The 15,173-nt window shown below is 42.7% G+C and overlaps 2 protein-coding genes across 2 annotated transcripts; one reads left to right on the forward strand and one right to left on the reverse strand.

The window, feature by feature from the left end:
* The first annotated feature begins 768 nt into the window (after positions 1-768).
* On the forward strand, positions 769-4,018 carry LOC140665102 (uncharacterized). The gene is made up of 4 exons (XM_072890826.1): positions 769-1,019; positions 1,110-1,317; positions 1,547-2,043; positions 2,341-4,018. The coding sequence occupies exons 1-4, from the start codon at positions 769-771 to the stop codon at positions 4,016-4,018; spliced, it is 2,634 nt and encodes an 877-aa protein (XP_072746927.1).
* On the reverse strand, positions 3,881-15,173 carry Gsc (goosecoid homeobox). Its single transcript, XM_072890814.1, has 3 exons — positions 10,685-15,173; positions 8,496-8,785; positions 3,881-5,508 (listed from the first exon to the last, which is right to left on the reverse strand). The coding sequence occupies exons 1-3, from the start codon at positions 11,217-11,219 to the stop codon at positions 5,299-5,301; spliced, it is 1,035 nt and encodes a 344-aa protein (XP_072746915.1). The 5' UTR covers positions 11,220-15,173; the 3' UTR covers positions 3,881-5,298.

A 15,173-nucleotide genomic window follows, 5' to 3' on the forward strand; every position in this document is an offset into this window, starting at 1 on the left:
TACCTAAAAATATATCTTATCACAAATGTCCAACCAAGTCACCGTCTAACCAAGAGTTAACTTGAAATTTACGCGGCAACGTAATAAGCAAATAAGCTAATTGAGTTACATATATAGATATATATGATTGTAAATTTATAATTATTTTTTTATTTGCACAATGTATACTTAATATATACTTAAGTAAAAATGCAGCTATAATATGTGAAATTATCATATGCTGTGTAATATTATTATATGTTATATATAATAAAATCTGTAAATTGTAAAAACATTTATATATTATATATAATAAAATCTGTAAATCATACTTTTAATCTTGTAATTTTTCGTCAAATATAAAAAATTATTTACATATAATAAAGAGTAAAGAAACGAATTTTTGTAAAAGTATATGAATTTATACATTTTCATTATTAATATTGTAATTGTTACACTCATAATTTATGTAAAATTTACATATTTTTTTTTTACAGTGTACTCTGTATATGCGTGTAAATTTATCTCTATTTATAAATATATTTCCGTACGTATTTCTGTTTAAATGTATGCATGTATCTAGACGTTCAATTGTATTAACGTGTATAAAAGAATGCAAACAGTTGACACATTCACACGTCAGTTACATCAAAATTGCGAATTCGTGATATTTTATATTGACATAAAACTTTTCAATTACACTTCCCTTACCCAATGTTTTACCTAACTGACGTATAAATTATGCCGTGAAATCGCGTTTGAATCGTCATTTAGTTCATTCGTCGGAATATGGCGGAACCAAAGACTGAAATTAAGGAAGAGTCAATAAACGAATTTGTGGAGAAGATTACGACGGACGCGACCGACACCGAAGATGCAACAACGATCGAGACTGGCGACGCTACCAAATACGATACTGATTACGAGAGCATCGAACCGGATGTGAATAAGGAGCGAGAGGAGAAGAAGAAAGCTTGGCTAGAGAGATGCATGGAAAACGAATGGTCCTATGAGGGACCTCTTTGGCAAGTTATAAAATCGTAAGAGACAAGATCGTCGCCTATTTTTTCTGATCGCGAAGTTCTTATCTCACACGCATAGCCAATGAATTTGCATAAAGCATCGCGTAGATATACAGAGAAGAGGAAAGACAAGGAGAGGACATTATTATCGGATGTCGCGAAGTTGCCATCACGCGCTGTCGAGGAAATACTTCCGCCTTATGAGTGCTTCCCGCTCGGCGGCTTTCAGCTCCAACGTCGAGCTGATCGAACGCCGATCGGATTAGATCGATGCAAAGGGACGCGAATCTGGAGAAGCATGATGACGAGACAGTCGGTTAGTCAGTAGTCGCGCCCATAAACGTCGATCGCATTAACATTTTGTGCTAAAATAATCTTTTCCTTCGTTGTATCTTCATACAACTGAAGCTTCAGTAAGATTTGCGAAACTCTATAACAATATTGATCAAAAATATATTATAAATATACTTGTGTCGCTAAGGTATACTCTGAATCATTTCAAATGACATTCCTCGTAATGTGAATGCGCAATATTTTCTCAACAGACAAAGGTATTTCGGAGGAGAGGAAAAATACCGAGAACTGGAAGTGGAAAATGGCCGAGTGTGTGGCCGTGCGTTGTGCAAGATCAACTGAAGACGGGAGAGAAGAAAGGGCGGAAGAAACGAAGGGACGTTTTCCCTTGTGATTCGCCACAGGATGACGACGAAGAAGAGTTTTTCCTGCGCGAGCAGAGGAGCGATTTCGCAAATCGCAAAGAATTGGGCCACGTTCGCACGCGAGTGCAATGTGTGGAACCTAAGTTGGAATTATTGGTGGATCGCACGGTCGGCGAACGTCCCGGTTTGGTGGACGGTGATTATGTCATCGTAGAATTCGACGTGCCCAAGGAACAAGACAGACGTGTCTACGCCAACGTGGTTCTTCGCGGGTTAAAGGGTATGCATCTACCGGAACTAAGTCCTCTGCGAGAGCGCAAGAACACTTGGAAGTTTTGCTTCTATCAAGCGGTTGTGGCATTATTGGCGAGAACTCAGCTCAGGTATTTAAGTATGATTGCATGATCAATCAATCGAGAGAGAGAGAGAGAGAGAGAGAGAGAGAGAGGGGGGGGAGGGATAGATAATAAAAAATGCATCTCGATGCATTTTGGGCAATTTTATTAATTTTATTATAACTTAATTTATTTTAGTTTATTTTCGAATATTTTTCGGCAAGAAGATATAAAAGTTGGACTATATTCTATTTCTGTAAAAGTTAGAATCTAGTCAGAACTGTCATCTCTTTTCACATAAGCAGCACTCACTCACTTCACGTTATCTGTGTCTTTGTACTGAAGATACAAGTACGCGTGGAGCGTCAATATCGATTACATCTACGACCACGCCTGGACCCTTTACACTCACATCGGCACGATTAACGTAAAGGAGAAGCAACGTCTAGACGATGTCGTCGTATACAACTACAAGTATGACGTCGAGATAGAGCTGATTCAGGAAATGAGGGAGATACCCGTGGTGCGGAACGTCGATTTCAACTACGAGGAGAGTGGTCTAAGGAGACAGATCACGTTACGCAGAAAGGATCCTCTGGAGGTCAGGGTGGAACTCGGCTGTCAGAAAATGACGAATCTAGAATACTTACCTGTACACGAAGAAACACGCAAGATCGAAGAATGGTTCGACAAGCTAGCTGCGCGATATCGCGACTGCATCTTCCGCACGACTAGATTCTCATTGGCGTTCTGGCAAGATGGCCTCTTCTGGTATCTCTACAATCCTTATCGATGCGACGAGTTCGGTTACTGGGACGATGATGGTCGCGCCTGCATCGTAAAATTTTGCTCCAAGAATTCGCTACGGAGACACCTGATGATCCTCCTGTTGCGAGCCTACGCCTATCGTGAGATTCCAAAGTCGCGCGATCCGGATCGACCTGAGATTGCGAGCGACGACGTATTCGATATTCAAATCTTCCACGTGACCTTTCACTGCTGTCAGCTGCTTAATCTCAAGTTACTACAACGCGGCGCACCTGAACCGTCGCGACGACGCGCCGACGAGCGTCCGTCGGATTCTCTCCTCGAGATCGAAGACACAACCGATCGAGAAGAAGACGAAGAGGACGATCCAAGAGAACCGAGGGAGAAAGTTACGTGGCTGAAGTGTCGTCGAGTGACTTGGGGCAGATGCGCGAAGCGAAAAAGCCGCAGCAAGATCGCCGTTAGCGGTGACAAGGTGGCGAGATGGCATCAGTACTACGTGGAGGAGCCCAACAAGCTTTTCTCCCTGTGGGGCGAGATGCACATAACCGATCGTATGTTCGACGAGGCCAACCGGGGCATGCAGACGTATGCCTGTTACGTGGTATGCGCCGGCATGACCAGGATCATGGCGCCGGAATATTGGAGCCCAAAGATCCTCGACGCGATCGTCGTGTGCGGCGATCGTTATTACACGCGCAGCAAGCACGAGGCCGAGCTCAAGTCTGCCAAAGCTGAATACGCTCACGTGAGCTGCTGGAGGAGATACCTGTGCGATCGCTTCGAGATTGGCGAGACCCTGTTCGAGGCCAGGATGTTGCCGGCCATTTGCGGCAGACTGTACGCGAGATCGCGGGAATGTTTACGAGGAACGCTGGAACGACTGTTTTCTGATCATCACTTTGGCGTCCTCACGTGCGAGAGCGCCTGTCTCGGTATCTTCAAATTTTGCGGCGCATATTACATGTGCGACGTCAACTCATTTGGCCCGCCGCTCTTTCCATATGGTCAAGGTGCCGCCTATCTGATAAGAGCTACGTCTCTGGGCGAATTCGTGACCGTGCTCGTGTTGACCATCGCCTCGTCCGAACCTAGTCGATTTAGTCTAAATCCCGTGGAGATCCTCAGAATTGTCGAGATCGGGCCCGCTTATGATTCTCGCACGAAGATGAGTAAGAGAAGAAAGCGCTTTGGGAAATTCATCGGGAAGATGCGTGCGTTCGACGAACGAACGAAAGGAAGGATAAAAAAGTAGAAGTGCTGAAATGAGTATATATATATATATATATATATATATACTATAATAATTAAAGATCTGATCGAAGAAAAGGCCAACGGTAAGTGTAAAATAAAATGTAAAATAAAAAATTGAAGGGTGTTTTTTTTTTTTTTTTTTATAAATACCTATTGACGTAAAACAATTTCTTTGTTACTTTGATTCTAAACTTTGTTATACACGGGGAATATCAAGCGGAAATTTCGATGCAACCATTTTGAAATTCCTAAACGATCGACGGGTTTTAATATTTATCGAGGAGGAATCGAAGCTACGTGTAAACGTTTATATAAACGAGAATGTATTTTCCACAACAGTGACGCGATTTTAATAAGAAAATATTATTGTAAAACCGTGAGTTACGCGCTAGAGCACGATAGTGTCGCAAAATTGAAACTTTTTTGCGATCTAAATGAACACCTCGCTGCGTACTTATGTAAATAAGAATCTTTAATAAAAATGTCGCATTGAAACAAAACTGAAATTTTTATTCTTTTCGGATAAAAAAAAAAAATCTTTTTTCGGATAGAAAGTCAATGAAACTCAATTATTAAATTAAAAATATTTCAATGAAAGAAAAATAAATTTACTTAATTCAATTTAATTTAATTAAGTTCAATTTATTTTACTTTCGTTAATTGAGTTGATTTAGTTAAACCAAGAAATAAAGGTACATTTAAATCGCCAGGCAGCAATTAAATATTCGCGCGGGATGAAAGACGGGTATTGCGCGAAATTGACTTTGCAAATTAATTCTTATAAATTATTTCATCGTTATAAAGTAAAATCGTTAACATATTCAAAATTGAGATAAAAAGAAACGTACGGCGATTAATTTGCAAAACCTCTGAATATACACAGTTGGCAGTAGGATAATATATGCAACGTATAGTATGCAGAACATATTCCTGCAGATATCAGAATTGTCATTAATGAAACATCATTATATGTTTGATATGATAAAACTCAATTTTTTATGTAAAAGAGAGAGAGAGAGAGAGAGAGACTATACCTTTTGCAGAGAGAGATGCGTCCACGTGCAAGGAGATGAAACGTCACGCCTCTTGCTCCGACGCAATAATTTATTTCGGTATCGTACACATCCATCGTTACTCATATTTACAGTGATATTTACAGCGCAATTACGTATATACATGCTACCCGTTGATAAGAGCGCCGGGTCCATCATTTTGAATTTCCTCGACTCATCGATGAGCGAAATCTTTCTCGTCTCGTCTCGTCTCGTCCTCGTGATCGCACTACGCCACCTCGAGATCGGAGCTGTCCGTGTCTTGTTCGAGCTTCTGTTGTTGCTGCCTGCTTAAGCTCAAACGATCGCCCACCATCACCGTCGCCGTGGCACCGCCGTCATCGGCGCGTTGACGCTGCTCCAGCTGCAGCTTCCGCAGACGGTCCTGCTCCTCTCGTTTCTGCTTCCGCCACTTGGCGCGACGATTTTTGAACCACACCTAAAATGAGCACGATTCAACGGCACGTTTAAATTAGACAGAAATTTTTCAACCAATTATCTTTTATTCGGTAGCGCAAAGTTGAACAGTTTTTTTCTGAGAGAGAGAGAGAGAGAGAGAGAGAGAGAGATAATAAATTGCAAAGAAATATATAATTACATATTTTTCAAAAGTAAAGACCTAATGCCAATTTCAATTTTGAAATATCATACAATTATGAATTAAAATGATTGTTAATGGTAAAATCAACAGACGAAAGTTGAAACTCCGGTAAATGTAGAATTATTTAAAATTCGTGATTACGCAAGCTACATTACAGGCACAATATGCGTACTGTGAAATAGATATTTTCTGAAGTGTAACATGTTAATGAAGTAAGAAAAGACGCGAAACGTAGATACATGAAACGAATTCCCGCCGCACTCGAAACACGCATTTGTTCCTCACGCCTGTCTGAATCAATTCGAATGAAAACCGACAATCAATATTCCACCCCTACTCGCTCGCTCGTTTTGCTGCATTAGCTATTGTAACAGCTCGACCCTCGTTCATTTTAAAGAGTTCCTCGCCAACCGAGATCACTCGGTATCTCGTAAACTCTCCACGTCACGAGACGCGAGATTGAATCCGTCGTAAACGCGTATTTCACGCAGACCCTCGAAATGTCCCGTTTAGGTGTAAACCTGCCAAATTTAAAATTAATGTTCACAAAGACGGACGCTAATTAATCCATCGCCTATCCATTTGTGTTTAAACGTCGATTTGTTTTCGAATAAAACGTACGTTCGGAGAAGCGGATAGTTTTCGAAACGTTGTTTCTCCGCGTTTCTACCTTTGGATCCAACATTAGAGTCGACACGATCTTGAAGGTACACAAAACAGGCCTTAGGTTTTTCCTGACCCGTTCCTAGTTTTTTCTTTGTCCTCTTCTGTGCTCCCTCCCTTTTGCCCTCCCTTTCCCGTTTCTACTACCGCGGACGCAGCACAAGAGTCGCTATTTTACTAATTCTGTGCAAACACCGTGACTCTCGCTCCGAGAATCGGCTTCCGGTACCGGGCGCAGGTATATGTTGTTCCAGTCTTTAAACACTCTTGAGACTCGGGGGACCTTTTCTTTGGCAAAGCCGACGGCGACGCGGGTGGTCCCACGCGCGAGTGTGTCAATGATTCTCACATAGAGAATCCCGTGATTACTCGACAGAATCGTCGGTCGTCAGGGATTCTGTCAGGTGTCGGACATAACAACGGGCTACTTTATTGACAGCTTATAATTCTCAATTCTCGATTTTAATTCTTCGCTTCTGCACTCTTTACATTTAATAAAACGTATACTTGAAAATTTAAATTGGTATGATATCTCAACGTATTTACATCATGATTTTACATTTTAAAATAATTCAGCACAAAATTCGATCAGATATTTCGAATATTGATTTTAACGTATTTTAATATATATATATATATATATATATATGTATATGGAATCATTAACATCGCTTCCCAAATGATTGAAAGAGAAACAAGAAGCTCTTTGCTGAATTCCAAAGCATTATCGAACAAAACGAATGTTGAAATATACAAAAAAAAAAAGAATTTTACTTTTTAACTACTCCACGCGTATGTAATGTAAAAATATCACAGAGATTACAATATGACGCCTATCACGGCAGATTGAGAAGCGAGATCGTTAATTACTGAAAAAATAACACTCATTCGGCGACACAATGAACCGCGCGATTTTTTATTGAAAGGTAAATTTATACGAAATTAAACGCGCGACGTGCGTTTAAAACGCTCTCTCTGTCTCTCTTTATCCCCCCCTCTCTCTCTCTCTCTCTCTCTCCCCGCCCCCCTTCTCTCCCCCTTTCTCTCTCCCATTAGCTCGTGAAAAGTATACACCACATTTTATAGAGATTATAAATTGCACGCGCTATCCGACACGCGTGTGCGTGCACGCGCTCCGTGTCGGCGAAAGCGAGCTCGCGCAATCGTACGTATGTATGTATAATTGAAGTAAACACATTATCGCTAAAGCTTTTAATCTAGCATGCAACTTGTTAGCTCAAGTCGACCGAGTACCCCGATAAATACCCGCCGCGGTAAATTTTAATGGCCGCGTTAAAATATTATAGGCTTTTATGCATTAGGACTACAAACACAGGCCGTTCCATCCCACTCAGGAACGGCGGCGCGCGAGCGCGTAGGGTTTACCGACATTGCATTACAAATTGTGCGTGCGGACCCATCCGGACGGTCAATGTTTGTCAATCCGAAACCCAATATTCCGTTCACGGCTTGAGAAAGTAATTTGTCATCGGGACGTGGCTTAAGACCGGCTGCTGCACAATGCAACTTGACCGCAACGGTGAGAAACGGTAGTCGGTTTTCTTGTTTTCGGAAAGCGACGACGGGACAGGCTCGAGAAGTATTGTCTCAATACATTTTTCCTCCTTTTTACTATACTAATATTCTAATTGGTTTGGCGTATTTAATAATGTGATGATTAATTTTATTTCGACCGGAGCGTTCAATTTACAAAAAATGATTTAGCGTTAATTTTTTATTTTAATCTGATTGAATCTAAATTTATTTTTAGTTAAAAAGTCGAGATTTAATTTAATAATTAGTTTAATGGCGAATTCTGACAAATCGCGACAATTACTATTGATATCGTACAACTATCGTATTCCGAGTTCATCAAAGATTCATCATTCTGCCATGAACCTTCCGTTAGGCTCAATATTTTCCCAGTATTTTTCTCTGCTTTTGAAAACAATTTTTTAGCAATTGGCAAACAAACCAGGCATTAAATATGTAAAGAACAAATTGATTAATATTGCAATGGATAAAAAAAATCGATGTATTAGTCTTATAACTTAAAAATAATACCTATTCGATATTGCGTCTAACGGAGGATTAGAGTAAAAAATACACATAGGAAAACATCATATATAATAAAATATAAAACGTGAGAAAATTTGACCAACCTCGATTCTTTCCTCCTTGAGGTCGACCTGGAGGGCCAATTGTTCACGCAAGAGTACATCGGGATAATGAGTCTTATCGAAGGTAGCCTCCAATTGTTCCAATTGTTCCTCCGTGAATATCGTTCGATGGCGACGTTTCCGCTTCGCCATCGGTCCCATTCCCGGATTATTCGGATTTATTTGATAAGGATGGCCAGCGTGATAGAAGGCCGGTTGTCCGTGGAGGGAAACGCCGGCGGCAGCCATCGCTGCCACGTATCCTCCAGGATACAATCCTGGATATGCCGCGGCTGAAATCCCAAATAAAATGCGACGGAAGATAATAAAAATAAAACTCGCATTTACCATTTCTATCTCTTCTAAACTCATTACATTCTAACGTAATCTATTCCTGCGCATGCGGCGCATAAATGATAAAGATTATCCGCAGCCGCACAACGCCATTTCAACTTCGCGTCACATTAAAGATTCAAACGTCCATTCTCATTCGCGATTATAACATTAGGGGAGACTGGGATCGATTGTGACGAGGGATAACAATCGCGATAATTCGAGCTACAAATTGATGCAGCGAGACAAAAGGATTATATCCTTCGCAATACGGACGATTTCACATTTTCTACAATCAAAAGTGTGAATTTTTTTCTTATCCGACCAGGTCAAACACTCCTGGAAGCGCGATATTACAATTCGTAGAGCCATGCAGTCATCCCGCAACCCCATTCATCCGTATTTAGGATAAAAAGGTCGCCAAGAACACCCGCCTCGTCCCGGGGGACGTTTTACTTTAAAATCTCGAAGAAAGCTGCTTAAACGCGACGTTGCGTATGAAAATGTGGGGACGGTAAAAATTTCTGCTTTTACTTGCAACGTATTTTCACTCGCCCACTCACTTTCTCTCTCTTTCTTTCTCGTGTCTGTATGCTTTCTTCCAGCAGAATTGCACAAGGAGCTAGATCATTCATGCATGATCGAAACGGATTGCGGATTTTATCTCGCGTATCCCCAATGCAAAAGAGAGAAAAAGAGAGAGAGAGAGAGAGAGAGAGAGAGAGGGAACGCTGAGTTTTCTTCAGGGAAAAATACTTAAAGCCCCCGCGGGCATATAAAGGAAATTTTGACGCGTTTCGCACCGAGTCTCTTAGGATTTCACATAGGGTCTTCCATTTTCATAATGTAAATTCTTAAACGTCCCCCTGTCGGACAAAATACATTTGACAACACCTACAGCAAAAATTGATAGAATCTGTACAAGGAGATTTTATGTTATAGAAGCGATGTAAATGGTAACAGCTCGTAAAAGACAATTAGATAAAGCGATGACGGTGGAGAGAAAAATTTCATGATTATTTGTCAGTACACTTTTCTAATTTTCATTCATTTTTAAAACAAATATGACGAAATATATATGATATAAGTGAACATTCGTAAGAGATTAGTTAATTATAGTAATATTAAGTCAAATGTAAAACGATGATTTCATCAACATTGTATATATCGTAAGAATTACGTTGGTTCGAAAGAAAATCGTTTCTTTTTTTATACTCTAATTTTTTTCCAAGTTTAAAGATTAGAAGATAATTTTCCAATTTATTTACGAAATGCAAAAAAGTGTGGCTTGTTTCATTTAGAAATTTTCCATAATTTTTCCGTAATAAATGTTTACATGTTGATTATCAGAAAGATTATAAAGATTATAAAGAAGAAGAAGAATATTTTGACTCAATATAGTTTGATAAAGACATAATTGTTCAATAAGAGTAATCTCGAACGTTTCATTTATCCGAGTATATTATTATATCTATCGCGTTCTCGACATTACGTGGAATTCGATTTACGGTATCGTAAGAATTTAATGTCACAACGCGAAACTATATTTATTGCAAACTTTATATAAAAAATATAAGAAAATGTTTATAAAGCTTATGTTGAGTGGATGCTGTGACAAATGATAATTTGACCATTGATTATAATTGTACAGGCGCGTAAAGGGGAACTCGGGTGCGACGCGCGAGAAGTCTCAAGAGACGTCTTGTAAAAGCCGCCTAAAAGAAGTCTAAAGGATTAGAAGGTCTCTTAAGCGTCTTCGCGGCCTCTTTCAGCGGCTCTCGGCACGTTGGACACCTCTCTCGACCGAAAGGAGTCACACCGGGAGGGAGTCTTCGGGGAGCCGGGCCCCCATTACCCACCGAGAAAATCCGCCGAGGTGAACGCCAAGTGATGCAGCTGCTGCTGCAACGGGTGGATCGCCGTGGTGCGACTGGCGGCCGACTCGATCGTTTCCGGCGTCTGGATCGCGGACGTGGCGACGGTGGTGGTGTTGGTGGGCGCGATAACGTTGCCGATCGGCCTCGGCGCCAGGATGCTGTCGATGGTGAAGAGCGACGTGGGGGACGACATGGTAGCGGAGGAGCCGCTCGGTCGCGAGGACATGGACTCGCGTGAATTTCGATGCCGCGACGTAGCATCCCCCGCGGTACCGATCGGACTCCTGGCGAACGTCCGTTCGTCACGCGCGGCATCGCTCGTCTCGCTCGTGTTGTTGCGTGTCCTCGCCGTCGCCGCCATGTGATTCTGATTACTCGCATCGGGCGAGTAGCTGTACAGATAGCTGTTGTGGTGGCCGTAGCCGGATATACCGGGACCATCGTGCAACGGACTCGACGGCTCCGTCATGGGCGAGCGTGATCTCGGCGAGTCGCTCGCATAAGTGCTCTCTACCATGTTACCAGATTCGCACAGATGTACCAGTTATATCGACGACGTCTTAGCGAGAACGTAACCAGGTATCAATGTCCTAAAGAGTTGCAGAAAAATGCGCGGGAGACGAGCAGAAGGGTGCTTCGTTCTACCCTTCTCCCTTTGGTGGCCTTTCGGCACCGTTACGTTGTTGCTCGCATTATGTAAGACGAAATTTCCTAGGATTTTGTCGCGACTTTTCGAGTCTCCGAGACACCGAACAAATTCCCGGTTAACGTCGCTTCTATCCTTTTCTTTTTCTTTTTAGATAAGAATGAGATGCGTCTGCGCGATCTTGTCGAGGCTCCTCCCTCGTGAACGATCCTTCATCGACGTCCTGTCGGCGCTCAACATCGGAGACGATAGTGGCGAGGAAGGAAGGAGCGATTCGATCCCCGGTGATCTTCGGTTTCTCGCGCGTCGACCGCACTTTATCCACTTGCTCGTCGTTAAGCCGTCGTAAAGCGCCGTGGCGTGATCCGATCGCGCATAGCGTCGCGGACACAAAGTGACATCTCCTCGATAAAGGATATCCGTGGACTAGCCATAGTGGTGGCCGACGACGCGGTGGTGCCGCGTGGACGCGCTTCCTTCCTGCCCTTCCCGGTCCTCGTCGCGCACAACCGACAAAGCCACCCCCGTGGCCCGGAGCCGTGCCAGCCGCGTCGGTGGCGGACAGAGAGACACCCTCGGCTGCCGCGTCGGGTTGGCGTGCGTTGTCCGCGATCGGGGCGTGGCTCTATCTGGCTCCATCCACTTTTCCACCACCCAGTCACGCGGTAATAACCCCGTTTCCCCTCTTCGAATACGAACGAAACGCCGAGTGCGTGAGAGGGCGAGAGAGGATCGACGACGACGACAACGACGACGATGATGACGACGGTGACGACGACGACGACGACGACGACGAGGATCGCGCGGAGGGTGCGATCGCGTCGCGACGTTTAGGGGTGGGATGCTGCATCGCGGCAACAGACAAGCGAGACAAAGAGAGAGGCTGGTCGCGAAATAACTGTCTGAATGAGAAAGAGAGAAAGAGAGAAAGGGAAAGATAGGGTCGCGGAAGCAAACGACATATTTGCCGATGCATATTACTGGCCGAATATCTCTCGCCTTCTCTCCTTCTCCACCCCTTAAACACACAATCGAACAGAGGAGCTTATATTTTCAAACCGTTTTAAATTTATACTTTAAAAGAAAAAAAACGAAGACGGTATGTTAGATACTTTCGTAATTTCCATTAAAAAAAATAAATGTACGTACATTTAAAATGGTATGAAGAAAAAAGTTCGTCAATTTTCATCTCTGAGTTTCATCTAAATATTGACTTGATATTTATTATATCAGTTACCATTTATCAATTACTGGTCGCTCGATAGATAGCAGCGTATAGTCGACATGAGTTTTATACAATTAAAAAACAATCAGAAAAATTTATCTAATATTGATCCCGTTCTCCAAATTCCAAAATTTTGATTATTCAACATTTTTATTACGTCCCAATATTTTCACGATATTAATATGATTTTGTAAAAATAAGATATATTTTAGCAAAGAAATGATCTATCTATCTTTATCTTAGGTCTTAGAACAACAACTTTGTCCGTTTATTTTTCAAAACAAATGTACGTACGTAACAAATTAATCGTTGAAATGTAAATTGCAAGTTCCAGATTCCAAATCCAATGACATATATATTTCATCACTCGTATAATTTCGTTGATCGTTAATATTTTTCTATCGATTATTATCTTATTATAATATATATATATATCTCTTATCCTTTTCTTTTTACGCAGCTCTCTCGCTTTAGTATTAATAAATGTCGCATTGATTCGTAATCTTGAATTATCGAATCGATTTGTCGATGTTATGGGATCAAATAGCGAGCACAAACACCAATCCGGACGCGATGAACCCCACGCGGAAGCTCAGGCGTTGGTAGATCTGGATTATGGCGGTTGCGCGCGGTCAGAGAGAGAAAGAAAGAGAGAGAGAGAGAGAGAGAGAGATTTTTCTCCCCCTCTCCCCGTGAGAGAACCATATCTACCTACCTACCTAGCGAATCCGCGCGGATCTGTTCAATTATTCAAATCCCGGCCAATGCGTCCGTATTAATAACATAAAACCGTTGTAATGTGCATTGACTGTCGTCCTCGCGTCTTTGCCCCTCGAGATGAAACACGGGAGGGAGAGGGGAGAGGGGAGAGGGGAGAGGGGGCACAGAATCGTGACGCGGATACACGGAGATCGAGCGTGAAAAAGGTTTTCTCTTTCTCGTTGTGGGGTGCGTATCTCGACATTGTATAAGTGCTCTGCTCTCCCCGCGTTCGTCACGTCTCTACCCTCCCCTCTGGAGCCCCCTCGCGACGGGCCCCACCTCTCTGTCCTCCGCCGAGGTACGTCCCCTCCGTACGGTCCATTCGGGCGCAGCGAGATCCACGCCGGGCTTAATCCTAATCCGTACGTTAATCGTACGCCCGATCCGGCGAACCGGATCCCACATTCTGTGCGATCTGTACGCGTATTATGCCTGCCCATCTCTGCCTATACCTACTTATCTACCTACCGGTTTTAGGCCGTTGTCAGAACCAGAAGACGTTAGTAGCGCGCGCACGCGAGGGATTCCGAGAGGAAATCTTGAGGAGGAAGGGCATCGTCCTTTCCTTTTTTTTTTTTTTTTGCAGCTCCGGAATGGCCATTGTATTCACGTATGTCGTGAATTTTATTAGCGTCCAGATCACGACCGGAGAACCGGCCATCGCTAATATATCTCTTGATCTGCTTGATGGTCTTTTTGCGATTTTCAGGCGCCTCGCTGTACAACGCGAACAAATTGTTGCCTGAAACGGAAAAATGATAAACGGAGTTAAACGAGTTTATTTTGAAATCGGTGCCTCGAAATGTCATGAATTATGAATGAGGTATGCTTTCTGGAAAAAGAGAAGAGAGGTAACCAAGTTAAATAAGTTTATTCTGAACAGAGCGCGCGCAGCGAAAGTCACGCTGTTTTGAATACATAAAATGAGTTTCGATCGACAGAGCGCACATATATAAACTGTAAAATAAAAATATTGTATCTCGCGATATCCTGTTTTGCTCGAATTTTTCGTTGACGTAAAATTTCTCTCTCTCACTCTCGGCGGGGCTTCTTCGTAAAAGATTACAATTTCCCCGGCGATCACGGGGGGATGAATCCTCGGCGCTAATGCAGCGACAATACAGATGTTTTCGCGTCTAAGCGGCGTGCTAAGTGGATCTCGCCCCTTCGCTCTCTCTCTCTCTCTCTCTCTCTCTCTCTCTTACTCTTTTCCCCAATAAAGACGAGAGAATGCGCTGAGAAAAAGCACCCGCCCGCATCGATATTCTTAAAGGCGTACCGCGGGGTGTCGACGAGACCCGATACCTGGTCTCCCAGCTCTTCCGAGATCTCTCTCCCGACATCTCACTGGACTCGTTAGGGTCGGTTACACTTGACTGCATGCCTTCCTGCCTTTCTGCGGACCGGTCCAATTGATAATTGAAAGAGAGTAGATACACACACATACATTCTCTCTCTCTCTCTCTCTCTTTCTTGATTCGTTGTTGGACATTCAGATGCGCAGCTTCACCGAGAAGAAGAAGAAGCTGTGACCGAGGAACTTTGCAGGACGTCCCTTGTTGATAGGTATCGTTTGGCGGGACGAATAGCGTGACGTTGTTGAATTCGCATTGATCGATACCCGCTGAGCGATTCTTCCGAAATTTCACGCTCGTTTAACACTTGGACTTTAAAAAATAGAAAGAGAAAGAGAGAGAGAGAGAGAGAGAGAGAGAGAGAGAGAGAGAGAGAGAGAGCATTCAACTAGAAGGTAATTATCAGCTGTTAAACGTCAAATGCAATTTTCAATTCATGAAAACATTCCAAATTATAATTGTGAAATTTAATTTGTAAGTAGA

Source organism: Anoplolepis gracilipes, chromosome 1, assembly GCF_047496725.1.
Source record: "Anoplolepis gracilipes chromosome 1, ASM4749672v1, whole genome shotgun sequence".
Taxonomy (NCBI): domain Eukaryota; kingdom Metazoa; phylum Arthropoda; class Insecta; order Hymenoptera; family Formicidae; genus Anoplolepis; species Anoplolepis gracilipes.